Source organism: Enoplosus armatus, chromosome 6 (genome assembly GCF_043641665.1).
Source record: "Enoplosus armatus isolate fEnoArm2 chromosome 6, fEnoArm2.hap1, whole genome shotgun sequence".
NCBI classification, from domain to species: domain Eukaryota; kingdom Metazoa; phylum Chordata; class Actinopteri; order Centrarchiformes; family Enoplosidae; genus Enoplosus; species Enoplosus armatus.
The window spans coordinates 9,476,267-9,492,299 of NC_092185.1; the positions used below are offsets into that span (position 1 = coordinate 9,476,267).

The 16,033-nt window shown below is 42.3% G+C and overlaps 1 protein-coding gene across 3 annotated transcripts in view; it reads left to right on the top strand.

The window, feature by feature from the left end:
* The window catches only part of mctp2a (multiple C2 domains, transmembrane 2a), a 31,655-nt gene continuing 15,622 nt past the window's right edge, over positions 1–16,033 (top strand). The window contains exons 1-17 of one of the 3 annotated variants that reach the window (XM_070908181.1): positions 1–95; positions 767–1,783; positions 2,867–2,926; positions 3,014–3,125; positions 5,454–5,596; positions 5,703–5,779; positions 5,889–6,003; positions 6,106–6,129; positions 8,461–8,637; positions 9,376–9,506; positions 9,613–9,799; positions 10,005–10,098; positions 10,181–10,283; positions 10,366–10,465; positions 10,573–10,674; positions 10,782–10,856; positions 11,123–11,242. In XM_070908181.1, coding sequence (XP_070764282.1) covers positions 779–1,783; positions 2,867–2,926; positions 3,014–3,125; positions 5,454–5,596; positions 5,703–5,779; positions 5,889–6,003; positions 6,106–6,129; positions 8,461–8,637; positions 9,376–9,506; positions 9,613–9,799; positions 10,005–10,098; positions 10,181–10,283; positions 10,366–10,465; positions 10,573–10,674; positions 10,782–10,856; positions 11,123–11,242 — 2,625 coding nt within the window. In that variant the 5' untranslated portion in view covers positions 1–95; positions 767–778. The remainder of the gene's footprint in view (positions 96–766; positions 1,784–2,866; positions 2,927–3,013; positions 3,126–5,453; positions 5,597–5,702; positions 5,780–5,888; positions 6,004–6,105; positions 6,130–8,460; positions 8,638–9,375; positions 9,507–9,612; positions 9,800–10,004; positions 10,099–10,180; positions 10,284–10,365; positions 10,466–10,572; positions 10,675–10,781; positions 10,857–11,122; positions 11,243–16,033) is intronic. The other 2 variants (XM_070908183.1, XM_070908182.1) reach the window with 2 other exon arrangements.

The following is a 16,033-nucleotide window of genomic DNA, read 5'->3' on the forward strand; positions in this document are numbered from 1 at the left end:
TGTTGAGCTGCTTCTGGAAATTTACTGCTGCGCTCGGTGGAGACTTATTTAGTGTGTGGCTTTCTCAAGCTTTTCAGCAGAGGTCGACTGGACAGGTATAGTATGATGTTTTCTTTGTCTAAATTATACTAGAATAATCCAGGAGATAATGCCATGTAGACTAATTTAGGTGAAGTAATTTCTTCAGAAATGTTTGTGAGATCAGCCATTAGGCCTTAGCACTAATGATAAGATTTTTCTGCGATAATGTAGCCTTTCACCTACTTTTGGTTTAGCTGATTTACATGTAGTTATAGGCTGGCATTTTTTTGTGTTTGGCAGTGTTTTATTTCAGTAGTTTGTGTTTTATTGGCAGAAGTTGTTACAGTCAGGTGTGACACTATTGCAGATGGCAGACAAACAGAGAGACATACAGAGATGTCTTCGCTATTATCTGTGTAAGGTGACAAATCCTGAAGCGCTTAATCTGCCACTGTGTGACTACATTTTGACCTACTGTATGTCATCACCTTCTGTAAAGACAGTACGACAACAATAGAGTCTCAATAGATTGGACTGTGCCTTTATATACTATTATTTGAGCCAAAGTGTCAGACAGGAAATCTAATGTAGAACACAACAGGGAAATGTGTTCAGAGATTTTATGCCACCTGGATGTTGTAGTTGTATAATTTCCATGGGCTGAGTCTACTGTACATAGGACACCTTGCTCCACTGTGTTAGCCTCGTACACATGTAACACAAAGTTTTTTTTTTAATCTGAAAGGTATCACTCAAGATGGATGTCAAGAAAAAGACTTTCTTGGAGAACTTGCGTATGAAAGCTAAGTTGGTCAACTTGAAAAAGCCAGGTAAGAAGGCACTGGCCAAGCAGGGGAGGAAGCTCGCCCATCGGCGCAGTATTTCCGTACCAGACCTAAGGTTTGTGCCAGGTGAAGCATTTTCTACAGAGAGTTCCTTGGTGTCCAATGCTTCTGATGCCAACTTCTTTGGCATCTCCTCTGGTGCGAGCGACACTGATTCTGTTGCAAGTGGCTCAGTCACCGATGGACCACTTTTCACAGACAGACTGAACGATTCAGTCCCCGAAACTAGACTCAAAGTTCCCACAGATCACACAGCTGCTGCTTTGAATAGAGTGAGTGCACCAGTGGAGACACTGACCTTTTATGAGGAAATTGGTGATATGATAAATACAGGCTCAGAGAACAAGGTGACTCGAGAAGGCTTGTATGCACAAGTGGATAAAAGAGTCAAGGGCAATGTACCGATATTTACTTTTGACCCTATTCCTGCACCAAGATCTGTTTTTACCAATGCACTTCCTTCACCTAGACCAGACCTTGTAGAGAGAGAGAATGTCTCTGGTGAAGACATCCTAACAGACAGAGCGCTTTCAGGTTCAATTGCTGCAGCATTGGCCAGAGCAAACTCATTGGGAGACCAAGTGAACTCTTACACAGAAAAGAGGACCACATCATTTGAGCAGAGAAAGCCATCATCTGAGAAAGGGACTCCGCCAGAAATCAGAGAAAAAGCTCCTGCAGATAGAATATCTCTGATATTAGATACTCCGGGTACTCCTTTGGAGAGTGCAGATGGTACCTCTCTGGATTCAGCCTGTGGCACTCCCAATGAGGAGCGAGTCAACATGCCCTGGATGACAGACTTGGAGGAACTCGACCGAGAACCTTTCTCTCCCCTTTTCATGAGAGATTTCTCAACGGAAGAGGTTCTGCTTGAAGAAGCCAAGTCTGAAGAGGCCCTGGAAGAAATAGAAGAGGTCAGTTTTATTATAAGTGTATTTAACTATATGTATAATCAGAGGATCCTATTGTTATTTGAAGTCTGCATGTACTGTAGACTATGCTATTTGAAATTTGTGTTCAGATGTCAAATTAGTGATTTCCTTTCATGGTGATAAATAAAACAGATGGAAATCCAAACGAATCAGTTCTGTGCATATACAGTAACTTTTAGATCCCCTGCTGTTCTAGAAACTTAGATGAAAGTGATAATCTCTTAGAAATTACATGAAAGTATGCAAGCTCTAGTGCCACAATAAAGTGGTCAAGGTGAGGTTGTGTGAAGTAATGAAGGTATTATAAATAAAAATATGTTACCTGTTACTTATATGAAACATCACCAAATAAAGTAAACAATGTGTAATATATTATCACATCGGTCATAACTGCATGCTTTCACTTTCAAATGGTGTGGTTTGGTTTTTCACACACTTCAGCTGTTATGCAAAGAGTTGTCCTCAGCCTCTAATATAGTGAATGGCATGAAATCGACATTCCTTTTCCAAGCCTGAGCGTGGGCTTGTGGTTTTATTACGCTTTATCCCTGTAGCACATATAGACATAGTGTACACTCTCTATATTCCCACTGTGACAGTAACTATTCGGTCTACTGGTGCAACATATCAAAAGCATCCTCAGATGGTTGGTGTTAAATGTAAAGTTACCGCCTGGGGTTTGACTTTACAATACAGCCCTTGGGTATAGCTGAAACTAAGATTACTGTCTCATCTTTTGTCTAGATGCTTCATAGATATGGGAACTAATCAAAAACCTGTGTTACAAGTTATAGACAGAATGTAGCGTGGAGAGCGCTACAAAAAGTACATATCTCACCTTACACTTACATAAGCGGTATTTACATACTGTAGATTGGTTGTGTCCCTGAAATATATTATCTATAGTCATGAGGAATACATAGTATGCCATTTTTAAATTCAAGCCATAAATATCATGTGGACCACAGGTTGGTTCAAACACCTAGACATCTCAGCTTGACTGTACTTTACTAAGTTTGCATTCTAATATTTCATAAAATGTCTTTACAACCTTTTTCTATGTAGATATCCAGTGAAATGTGTGATTTCTTCAACGAAAATGTGCGAGATCCTCTGGAAAACTCTGTGAGTACTCAAACAACTTCTGTGACCATTGAAGTAAGCTAAGCATATAGTATGAGGCAGCCTATGAATGTGAATGGTTCTCTACAGCAGGTTATAACAGCAGGGCCCGAGGTCCAAGCACCCGTCCCGGTCCAGAGATACCTTCTGAACGTCAACCTAAAGCAGGGAAGGAACCTGGTCATCCGAGACAAGCGCTCTGGTAGGTCAACAACCTGCAGGTGAAGTCCTGGTTTGTTTCACAGCCTGTAAGACTAAGAAGCTTGTCACTTAGATCTTGAGAGGATAATTACTAACCATTTATAAGCTGAAATCAAATGATGGGGATTTTTTTTAAACACCCTTCGATGGATCAGTACAGTTCAAGAGATGCCATATCAGATTTCTTGTACATGCTAAAAGAATGCAGTTCTCTGTGTGTTGGCTTTTGGCTACAGCTAAAGGGTGAGCCCTTGATGAAACACTGCACGTACATACAATGTATTTACATCTCGTTAGTCTTGCTGTGTTTATGAGCCAATCAGGAAAGTTGTGAATAGGAAATGTGTTATTGTGTATAAAGGCAGGATGGGCTGTGTTTAGTTAATGCTTCTGTTTACTTGTGAGGCAGACATCTCTTGTCAAGTGGCGTATGTACAAAGAAAAATAACACTAGAGAAGAATGCAGTCAGACCAGTGTGACAGACTGGGATAAAGCAGCCAGTTCTAATTAAATAGAATACATGATCTGTACATGAATGTCAGGTGATTCTTTGCTGAATTTAATTGAAACCAATTACCAGCTGAATTTCCCTCATATCTGATGGGCTTTCTAGAAACAAAGCCTGCGGCTCATAGATTTTAAAGAGGAGTTGTTCTCACTTACCCCTCAACTCATCATGTATTTAAATATTACATTCTCTTAATTTGTGTTGTTGATGTCTTTAGGTTTGATGTTGAAAAATGAGTCTTTTGATGTTCAATTAATGTAATCATCCTAAAGTAGTGCATTCGGATCTGTGATTTGGTTGAAATGATTAATTGTCATATCCAGGTATAAAATCAATGATATTGATCTGTGAGAGAGAAAGACAGAGAGACACAAGTGTGAAATACGAATCTCCGCTCATCTTGACCCTTCCCTGCTGCCAAGGCCCAGTAAAGTTTGCTTTAGAACAGCAGCCTCTGGTGGCCATAAATGGAACTACAATACATGAGAACATTCATGTGTGGTCTCATTAATAAATGAGGCTATTTAAAAATTTTGTTTGGCAATTATTTTGACTTATATAATTTGTAAGTGAGAAAAAATGATTGTTAAATTTGGCCATTTTAGATGAATAGATGACTTTCATAATATATGGTGAAAACCATGATATGACAGTATTTCAAAGCTACATCAATCTTATCTAATTGAAAATTTGACCCCGTAGGCTATTCTGGGGTTTTAACCGATATTATACTTCGCTGTAGCTCCTGTAGCTTTGGGAAATCATCTTACAGCGAACTGGTGAAAGGGCTTTCTTCTTGTAATGATGCTTAACTGTTTTTTCCCTGCCTGGTGGCAGAAGACCTTCCAAACCCAGTGCCCTACTCCCTGCTAGTTGAGACCTTACTTTCCCTGACAAGATGGCACCACGATGATGCAATCCCCACACGCCCCCTGTCTCTCCACTGTTTGCCCAACAATCAACACCGTGCCAAAGGCTCACCAATGGCATACATTGTCATTACATATTCTGAAAGGACCCACGCCACCAGCCCCCACTCCTTGGTTTTTGTTCTCCCCTTTTTTCCCATTAATTTCCATCGTCACCGTTCTCAGTCATGCCAGAGCTTTTCTCCTTGCTAGCTGCCACATTCTCCTCCTGTCAAGTTGCCTGGAGGTTTCCCTGTCACAGGCTGGCAGGGTGGAGCTGCTGTGGGTCCTGCCTGCCTTTGCGAGATGTTCATTTGGAGTGGGGAGCTGACAGGCCTGACAGCCCATCCCCACAGGGCCTTTGTCATGTGATTCAAGCCTCCCTGCAGGCTCTCTCAAGCACCCCTTTATTCCCCTATACAAATGAAGGCATGGGACTGGCTTTCATTTTTTGGCCAATCTGCATGCAATTGCAGAAACAAAGAAGTCCCATACCCCCACCCCACTCGCAGACAGACTTTCTTAACAGGCTTGGGAGATTAACACTGGTTGCTTCTAGATTTTGGTTTCTGGTTGCCTCATGCTGGCGAGTGTTTCTACTCTTTCACAATTAAACAGCTACATCCCTCTGTTTTTGCCATGTGTGGGGTACACCTCCTCCTCACATATTTCAGTCTCTCACACAACCAGCATGGGGGAAGGGTGTGTATGTGTGTGTGATCATTTGTGTGTTTTCATACACGGGGTACATTTTAAAAGTGGCAATATGTTCCACATGAAGTAAACATAGTTCGATTTAATAATTCTATGGAATCAGTGTTTATACACGTTGGTTATATATTAACTTAGCACTTAAGGTAATTACTGCATGTGTCACACAACATTGCTGAATCTTTTTGTATTTAATTTTAGGTACCAGTGATCCTTATGTGAAGTTCAAACTTGAAGGAAAACAGCTCTATAAAAGCAAAGTGGTTTATAAAAGCCTGAATCCACGGTGGAATGAGTCCTTCTCCTATCCGCTTCGAGACAGAGAACATATCGTGGAAGTTCGGGTAGGTGTTGTTTGTTTGAAGTGCATTATCTTAAGATACAGTGGTCTCGTACCGGAGCACACTATTTCTGTTTATAATCTTAATGATGTTTGTAATATTGTTGCAGGTCTATGATAAAAATCGGACCAGTGATGAGTTCATGGGTTCCAGCACTATTGACTTGAAAAATCTTGAATTGTACAAGTGAGGAGTATATGTTTTTTTTAATTACATTTTAGGGGATCGATTTTCACAAGGATATCCATAAGTGGTCATCAGTTTTAATCTTCATGCCCTTTCTGTCTCTTCACAGAACCTATGAAATGGAGTTGCGTCTTGATGATCCAAAAAGTAAAGAAGATGACATGGGAGTTATTATTGTTGACATCTGCTTAATGTTTAGAGATGCCACCATCAAAAGGAGTCCTGTAAGAGTATTTCTGACATGAGAAGTATTTGTTGATGCAGTTGTCTGTCCCTAGTCTTCCCTGAATTGTTTGTACTGATTCATGTAATTTTTTTCCCCATAGAGATGGCCAGCAAAGAAGAATAAGGTACGGATTTATAGATGAAATAATTTACTTTTTAACTTGAATTTCCAAATTGCATCCAGAATGCCATTAGTAGTTCAGCTTTACATGGTAGTGCCCATGGTTACCCAAATGTAAAGCACTAGGGGGCAGTAGCTCACTGTACTATGGTGCAACAAAGAATGAGGTGTACGTATGCTCGGGACTCAGGCTTTTGTGTGTATTCTTGGTTTCAGCACAGCCTATTTCTTTTGTGGTTTTATAGCGAACCTTTTTTGCAATGCATATTATTTTCAGTGGTATCATTTGCTGTGGAAAAAAAAGTATGGTACAATATTACATTCTGATCAAAACCAAAATAATAATATTGACTGAATATGTTGTCGTGGAAGAGCCTCTTTTATGAGTGTTATAGAGCAGTATTTGGTTTTGTTGTAAACAAAGTTCCATCTCTTCTCAAGTGGTTTTCAATATATTGCAGCTGTAATTAGATTCAGAGTGAAATAAGAGGGTTTGCTGTTTGGGACTCACACTGCAGCGAGTGGGTTTATATTCACACCTATGTAGTCACTACATCTGCCACTGTTCAGTCTCTTGATGGTCCAGTAGACAATCTCAATTTGAAATTAGATGACAAAGGAATGAAGCCATTTTCATACACATTGTAGGTTATCCACTACAGATGGTTAAAGATACTCAAAGGGAGACAGAAATGTGTGATGGGACTCTTCGCAATGTTCTGCTGCCTAAATCACGGTGCTAATTTAACAATGTAACAATGCCATTTTTTTCCCATTTCAGTTTTGACAAACGTACAATATCTTATTGCATTTAACACCTATCCTGGAAGTGCTGAATACCCAGCTCTTACAGCTCTACTCCCCCTCTTTCAGAACATCGTTTTCTCCCTCTGTGTTACCACCACAGAGACAGGGAATGGCAAGTGCCTAAGTAAAACTCTGCTGTGTGATAGTGTTTCAAACAGGAGGGGGGCGGATGGGAGAAGCGGGAGGGGTTCTCTGCTGTTCGAGGCATGTTGCCAGTGTGGGATGCCTAAGATCGGCAACGCTGATAATTCCCAGGCATAGCGGGCAATAACCCAGATGTTAGGATGTAATATCACAGCTGTGGATGGACAGTGCTGAGGTACCAGCCAAATGGACCTGGGTCTGAGCTCATCGTGCTTGTCCCCATGCTGTCCCACCATATGGAAGCAATCGCACAGCCCTTTTAGGACCAGGAATAGATTCTCTTTAGGGGCCACTTACAGTTAAGTGGAATTGTTTTATTGGCCGCTGAGATAGAAATGTGTCCAAGATAAACACTTGGGATGACTTGGCTGAGGCCTGTTTTATATCGCTCCTCCACTCCCTCTGTTCCTCTTCTTTTGAAGGGGCTGATATTTATAGGGCTGTGCCTGTGGTATTCCATGTTAATTCAGGTCCCTGAGATGTGCTTTGATCCCCTCCGGATTGGGTGGCAATGTGGGTTGTGACCCCGTAGTGAAGAGGAGGGGCTGGAGTGGCAGGGGAGTTGTAGTGGGGCTGTTTGAAGCAGCGTCGCTGGGGCAGTCGAAGGAGCTGGGCAATCAAAGAGGCTAGAGCAGATTACGGTCCTGCTCTTTAATTACAGTCAGCCCTACACAACCTCTCTGCTGTTTGTTTTTACAGCCCTGGCCTATCACCGCATGGCCTCACGGGAACTCTAACATGGAAACATATCAAGGCCTCTCTTTCTCACTCCCTCTGTGACACACGGCAGCAGAAGTGGATTATTTGCTGGGCTTGTCCTTGATTTCCAAAGAGTTCTCTTATGCACAATGTCTATGTTAGTTTATTTAGATTCACTTTAGTTGAAAAGATTTTGCTGGTTAAATTAAAACTAGATGAATTTGCCAACATGCAGTAAACTCTGATGCTGGCCATACATACTGCATACATGTATGCATAATTTGCTGATGAGAGAGCTGTGCGGTTTGCATCATTACTCACTGCTGCCTGCTGTCTCTGGTGCAGTATGCCAAGTGTCCTGCCTCCCCACACTCAGTCTGGGAGCCAGTGATGAGTGGGACTGTCACAGCCAGGGACATCTGGCTGCTCACTGACGTCCCTCTCTTCCTCTCTCTCCAGGAGCCTCCATGGTGTGGCTTGCCTGTCAGTAGAGATGTGCTAATGTGCTCCAACAGAGATGTGCTGTATAGTGTAAACCTTTGTCCTACTTTCATGCACTCTGTGAACATGATGAGGTGCCAGGCTGAGGCAGGAGCAGGTAAACAGAAGGGGAGCGCACAGAGCTTCCACACACATTGTGCTTTTATAAAAACTGCAACTGTCTGTGTGTATCTTTGCCCTGCAGCAGAACCAGGCCGCACCAGCCCAGCGACCATCTGAAATGCAGAAGAATCAGCCGAAGAACCAGAGGTGGTCTGGGGTGCTTGGTATCACCTTGGTGGAGGGACAGGATCTGCCGCAGCATGGCCATGGGGACATTTACGTCCGCTTTCGCCTTAGTGATCAGAAGTACAAGAGCAAGGTTGGACTTGTTTTTTAAAAGTCTTTCTCTTTTCCCACTTCTCCTACACTCCCTTTTCTCATGCTCCTCTGCCTTTTTAACGTCTGCTCTTTATACTTAAAGTCTTTCTTCCCACCCCCTATCTGTTACTTCCCCGCTTCTCTCTCTCAGCAGGTGCCTGTCAGTGGCTCACCTCCACCTTGGCTCACTGGGCCATGGCAGAGGCAGCTCATTAGACTGGGCAAGGCTGCCACTCACTTCTCCCTGTGCTTCGGGTGCTGGGCTTCATTGCCTTCATTTGCATACCCAGCATGCCCTGTTCATCTACCTGTACTTGTTGGCCTCCCCCCTGATGATTCTATGGTGCACTTGTCTTGTGTTGTCGTGTTATTTCTTTGTAAACCTCTCTGCTTTCCTCTCTGCTTGTTTGTTTGTTGGACAAAGCTGATTCTAATTGGAAGCTGTCAGTGTTTACAATCCCAGAGTGGCTACTGAGGTGTACACATACAAGCACACACAAATAGAAAGACAGACACACACACACACACACACACACACACACACACACACACACACACACACAACACACCTCTCTTTCTCCTCTCCTGCCTCGTTCTGGTTGGACTGAATGAAGACTTAATCCACCTGTCATGCAGGAGCTGCTCAGCCTGATAATGCATTAAACCTGACATTGTGTCAAAGTGTGTGCGTGTTTCTACAGTACTGTATGTGCTGAATCTGTGTCTTTACTGCCCTCAGAACCTTTGCATTCAGGCCAATCCCCAGTGGAGAGAGCAGTTTGACTTCAATCAGTTTGAAGATAACCAGGAACCTCTGCAGGTGGAGGTGTACTCAAAGAGAGGGAGGAAGGGTGAGGAATCTTGGGGGATGTGAGTATTTCCTTGTGGGTAGTGTTAATTTTGCTCACATTGGCTCCTCCACAAAACTAGTTGGCCTTATGTGTTTCAATGGAACTATTTTCCTTTTGTGTCTCAGGTTTGAGATTGACCTATCGAGACTTCCACTTAATGAGAGGCAGCTCTACACTCATGTGCTGGACCCGGGAAAGGGCAGACTGGTGTTTCTGGTCACCCTGAGACCCTGCTGGGGAGTCTCCATCTCTGACATTGAAACAGCTACCTTGGAGAAGCCTGAAGAGAGAGATGCAGTGGTGCAGAAATTTGTAAGTTATTTTTTGTTTTATTTTATTTTATCATTTAGTCCCCAAATGTTGATGTAACATCTTACTGCTATTTAAAGTTTAGTAATGATCCTAATTCTGATTCAGCAAGAAATACAAATATGTCATATGGATTTTATGAAGTGCTGGTGGACATTTTCAATAACATGAATATAGCATGTTTTTAAATATTTTCTTTTTTTTTCAGAGCTTAAAGAACTCATACAAGTGTGTGGGGGAGGTTGGCTTCCTTCAGGTCAAGGTTGTAAAGGCAAATGACCTTCCTGCAATGGACCTCAATGGTAATCCATAACAACAATTCACTTCTCTATTCTCATGGTCATGGCCTTCTCTTTACATTAAATAATAACATGGCATTTGCAGGAAAAAGCAACCCCTTATGTGCCGTTGAGCTCGGTAACAGCAAACTTCAAACTCACACAATCTACAAGACCCTCAATCCAGAGTGGAACAAAGCCTTTACATTGTAAGTAAGATATCTAGAAACAAAAACCCCGGACATCTGTCTTATTCTGTGTTGTATATTTTAATGTAATTTTATGTTACAGCCCAATTAAGGACATTCATGACGTGATAGAGTTGACTGTCCTTGATGAAAATGGAGACAAACCCAACTTTTTGGGGAAAGTGGCCATTCCATTACTGACTGTAAGTTTGTTTTATGATCAGCCACTATACAACTGTGACATGATTTAGTTTGTAAAGGTCTTACATATTGATATCTGATATATAAACATTTTTTTCAATTCTAAAAGGTTCAGAATGGGCAGCAGATATGTCTGTTCTTGAAGAAAGAAAACTTGGGAAATGTATCAAAAGGAACCATCACACTGGTGCTGGAGGTTATCTATAACAAAGTAAGGACCAAATTGAATATGTTCATGCTTGTTTGAAAGGTGATAATGTTCCATATCATGTGGTGTGATGTCAAAAAACTGTCATTGTTTTTCTTTTTTTGTCCCAGGTCAGAGCTGGTATCAGAACCTTCCAACCGAAGGAGACAAAATTCATGGAGGAAAACCTAAAGTTCTCCAAAAAGGTTATCTCTATTTACGTTTTTTGCAGAATTTAGCAGATGGAACAAAAAAAGCTTGCTAGTATGTTCCCCTCACATCCCACTAATAAAGTAGCCACAACATCGGACATCGGGTCGGACAAAGTCATTAGTTTAATTGGCTTTAAACATTTAAATTCACAAGTAGCAAATAAGGGATAAAGCTGATTCAACCTCATTCAAAGTCATAAACATTATGTCCAGTATCAAATGATAGTAACAGGCGTTTTGTTCCAATTATTCCCCATTAGGTTCTTGCCCGGAATATATATCGGGTTCGAAAAATCAGCACAGCAGTTCTGTACACGTTACAGTACATTAAAAGCTGTTTTCAATGGGAGAGCACGCAACGGAGTCTAATAGCCTTTCTGGTAAGTCATTGCCTCACGTTAATGAACTCTCTTTAAGCCTTGGGGCGAACAAGTTTTGTCCCATTTCACTGGAGCCCAGTTTTAACTCTTTCATTTTATGTGAATTAGATGTTGAGGAGAATCTTGGTTTAGCCATTTTCCCCCATTTTCTCCCTGCTTGTCTTTTTCCCATGAAAAACAATGGCTGCCTTCTGTTTTTATCCCATGCGTATATGATGGATGTGCTTTATCCTTTAAATCAAACCCCACTTGGCTTTCCTTCAGTTCTGATGACATTAGAGTGTATTTGAAGGGGTGGGGTTTGGGCGTTTGTACATCTGACTTCTTAGCAAAGCCTCCTAACCTGGGGGACGGTGTAAGGAGGATCACAGTCTCAGCTTCCTTGGGTGGAGGAGTGACAGTCTGCCTCCGAGATTTGAACCTTGTTTAAATGTCTCTGTTTAGCTGTTTTTAATGAGGGTATGTGATCTAAGGTCCTAAGCTTAAATAATCTTAAATCACCCTGTGAATCCCCCCCAGTACAGCGCATGTAATGTCATGATTAAGAGTGTACACTTGCCATGAAAGCCCTGCCAGCGCCGTGTCAGGGTGAGGAAGCGGTCACAGACAGGGTGTGTGAAGAACTCTCCTTTCACCGCCTTTCTTCTGTCTGCTCTGTCTCAGAATGACATGCAATTCATACCTGGTGTATTCTATAAGCCCTTCTCACTGATCCTGAGGTGCAAATCCCCCCAGGCAATGGCCAGGCTCAATGTATCACAGCCTTTAGAACAGCAAGGCACATAGACAGGCAGGCAGACACAGACAGGAAGACGGAGAACAATGCAGGCGATTGTATAAGGATAGAGTGGGAGGCAGGCTCCTATCTGGGAAAGAAAGTTGGAGCGCAGAAAGAGGAAGACAGTTGGGTAAGAATGCAGTCCATGAAGGCAGATAGCGAGAGACTTGGAGGCAGGGATATGGGCAGGAGAGCAGGAGGATAGGCAGGCTGACAGGTGACAGGTCAGCGGGATGGGGCCATCTTCTTCCACCTATAATTAGATCCTCCGCAGGCGATGGGAGTGTGTGGTGGCACACTCTAATCTTTCATTTCCACTTCTACTCCACCTGCTGTTTAGGAGTCCAGCACACAAATAGAGATCTTAGAGTGAAGGAAAAAGACTCACACACTCACTATTTTCATCGTGCTCATCATTGATACCGTAGTGTAGGGCTTCCCAATCTTATTTTTGTCGGTTGTGTGTCAGCTGCTCCCTGTCAGTGAAGATGGTAATTCTTGTGACAATGACTGTAGCTGCTTTGTCCTTTTTATTTGAGACAAGCCCTCTGTTTTGAGACACTAACACCAGCACACTGGTTGATATTTTTAAAAGCAGACAGTAACAGAGTAGTCAGAGTACGCCTTTGTCTGCGACGAGGTGTGTGTCAAAGTGTCGAAGGTCCACGGTGAGAATTGCCCAGAGTGAATCTGCCACTGTGTATTTATCACCCACTCATCAGCAGACTGAGAGTTCAATGAGTGAAAAGTTTCCTTTTTTCAATGATTTATTATAGTCTCAACAAGTAACAAGCACCGTGAAACATGCAAATCACATGTAAATATTGCATGTAATTGTTAGTGAAAGGGAAAACTCTGAACTTACTCTCCCGTCTGACAGTCAGTGAGGGCAACAGCCAGGTCTTCGCCGACTGTCATTACAAGCCTAGTGCCATGCCACTGTTCACACTAGTGCCCCTGCCCACTCCAAGGCTAGCCACGGTACAGCCACTCCTCCTCCTCCAAGTCATCATTTGCAATTAAGTTAGTGTTTGGAGCTGTCTAAAGCAGCATGCCACCATGTGCCTTAATGAAAGCAGCTCCCACTCCTATCTTTATATCTTTAGGCAGTGGTAATAAGGTAACTGATTCAGACATTGACAGATGGCCTCTGCTTGCCTCTCAGATGTGCATAATTATACCACTAGTGTCTGCTCTTTTCCACGGTGGCAGGCAGCGCAGGGCTTCTCAGGGTATGCCGGTAGGAAAAGCTGCAGTGGTGGGTCTAGCTTTAATATACATTACAATACATTATTTATCAAGCCGGCAGACCAGTCCTACCCTTTTACACCATATACATCCTGTAATGCATTACCGCTGCTGTGGTTTCTACTGGGACTGTGGGACGCTCGCGTAGTGCTTTACCAGGAATACTTAGCCATTATATCACTCAGTCCCACAGGCCAATTTTCTGACCTCCACACAGCATGCCGTCTACATTTGTATCCTGTTTATGTAGATTCATGTATGCATTATGAAGTGGTTGTTGGTGTGCGGTGTGTAAGGTATTCAAATTTTGCATGAGAGATCACTGCTCTGGTTCACGTTAACCAAGTGAATGGGAATGTGAAAAAAAATTTAGTTTTCTGGTTTTTTTTTGAGAAGTCTTCTTTGTTCATATCAAGATAACTTTTCCCTCATGAGTGGCAATCAGACAGCTGCACATCCAGGAACATATAAACGTAGCATTTACAGATTGATGGTTTATTTGCTGCTCATTGTTATTGTGTGAGAGGAAACTCTGTAAGGAATGGAAATACTTGCAGTATTGTCACTGTGTGCAGGAGGTTACTTGTTTTGATTGTGCAATCTCATCAGCAGAGTCCATACTGTTTGAAGTTGCCTGCGATTTTCCACCAATGTGTAGCAGTTTTAAAATAGAGTTTCTCTAATTAGGTAATGTAACAAGAAAATGAAAAAAATCTTTCTCATGCGTTTAAACAAAGTTCTGGCAAATCCTCATAAACATTTTCATCAGTGAACGGAAATACAAACAAGAAATTTGGATTCTTTTCCCCTCTTCTTGTTTATGCTACAGTAATGAGCCTAGGATCTGCGCTTTTCAAGAGTTTGACAACAGCATGTTCCTTTCTCAGAGAGAGAGAAAATGTGACAGCTAAAATCTTCATAAAATAACGGCCGTTAGATGTGCTTTTCACTAAGACTGAGCGAGATGAATGTGCTATACATCAGCAGTGACTGCAGAGGGGTCACCCAGAGTTCTTTGCTGCACACAAGAATAGGACCTGTAGATGGAGCTACAGCACTGCTGGAAACGTGAATGGAGGCGCTGAGGAGTTCAGTTACTTTTCCCAACAGGAGCCATTTGTGGGAACAACTTGGAGTGAAATCCTCCATTCTGTGCATTAGACCAAGAGACGCAAGTTTCTTCCACAAAAAAAAGGATGAAAAAAAGCTAAATGAGCATATATTAACTAGCCAAATTAATCTGCTTCAGAAGTTTAAAGTTGAGAACAATTTTGATTTAGATGAAATGGATGAAAGTTAAAAAAGAAAGAGGATCATTTACACTTGAAAGCTGATTTTGAGCTTTGCTGTCATTAGACCGCTTTAAGTATTTAAGTAGAATTAATATTTTAACATATGAGGTACCTCATCTGTCAGGAGTTAGACTAGAAAGAAACCTGTATACCTTATGTGAGTATTTGAACCGTTTTCTTTTTGACACTGCCAGGTAGCAACCGCTTTAGACATCATTTGACAGCCTGTGAAATGCTGATTGCCTCACATCACACACTGTAAAGATGGCATTTGATGAATGTTTGATGCGGTGCAGCTGTAAACACACTTGGCAGCTGCAACGGGCACTTTTTTGGGGCTGATAGAATCATCGTCTCCCCAGATGAGGGCAGGACAGGGTCAGATCTGGCTCCAGAGTTCTCGGGAGACCACCTGTGTAGAGCCACAGCAGTCGGGGCCATTAACCAGAACACCAGCCCAGCCGAGATCAAAGCCATAATCAGAGTTGTCATAATTGTTCTTGTTAACACTGTCCCTGAAAATGAGATGCTTTGTGAGTCTTGGATCTGCCTATTTGTGGTTTTGCTGCATTGCAGTGTGGCCGAGCTTTTGTGAGAACAGCGAGAGGACTGTCCACGCCTGTGAATTGTCTCCTTGTTTCTGCTTTGCATCTGTTTTCTCTCTGTTGGAAAAAGTTGGAGGCCTTAAAAGAGTGGGTTTCTTCAGTCTCATGGGGGTTACACTCTCCCTCTCCATGGCTGTGGGAGTTCTCACAGACTGTGCAGTGGGAATGTGTCTAGTAGGGAAAAAAAGGATGGCGATGTGTGTATTTATGGTTGTGAGTCTGAGATTTATTAATTATTAAATGATAGTCTATGACTACTTGCAAACTGTTCAGCAGTGCCTCCCGATTTAACACAGTATTATTATTTAGCTGCCCTGAATGGCTATGTGTCAGTTGACAGGTTGGCTGAATGTAATGTGTAACCTTGAAACATGTCCCCTTATTAGCGGGATTAATACGCTTTCTCTGCTAATATTCGCATCATTAGAGCTGTGAAATCATTCCCATTTTTATATTTTTTAGAACATGGGTTTCAGTTTTGAGAACACATTTGATCCCATTTAAACTAACCAAATTCATCATTATTATTCAGCATTATTAAACAGCATGAAGCAACTTTGAAGTACTGCGCTGGATAAACGTGTTGACTCCTGAGAAGGCAGGGTTTTATCTGTGCATCTGTTGTACTTAGTTGTTTTATATTATGCGTGTTTTCATCAACGATGAAGTATGCTCTGTGTTTAACCCCATTGTGTGTGCCATATCATAATGACTGCCTTTAACATACTTGCCACCTTCCTAGTCACAGAGGACACCTCTCCCCAGGCAGCTGAGGCGGCGACCTGTCCGCCCTTGTGCGTGGCTGTTCGGGGGCCGGTCTTGGCCCCGACGCGTTAACGTGCGTGTGAGCTGAGCTGACAGGGAGAGA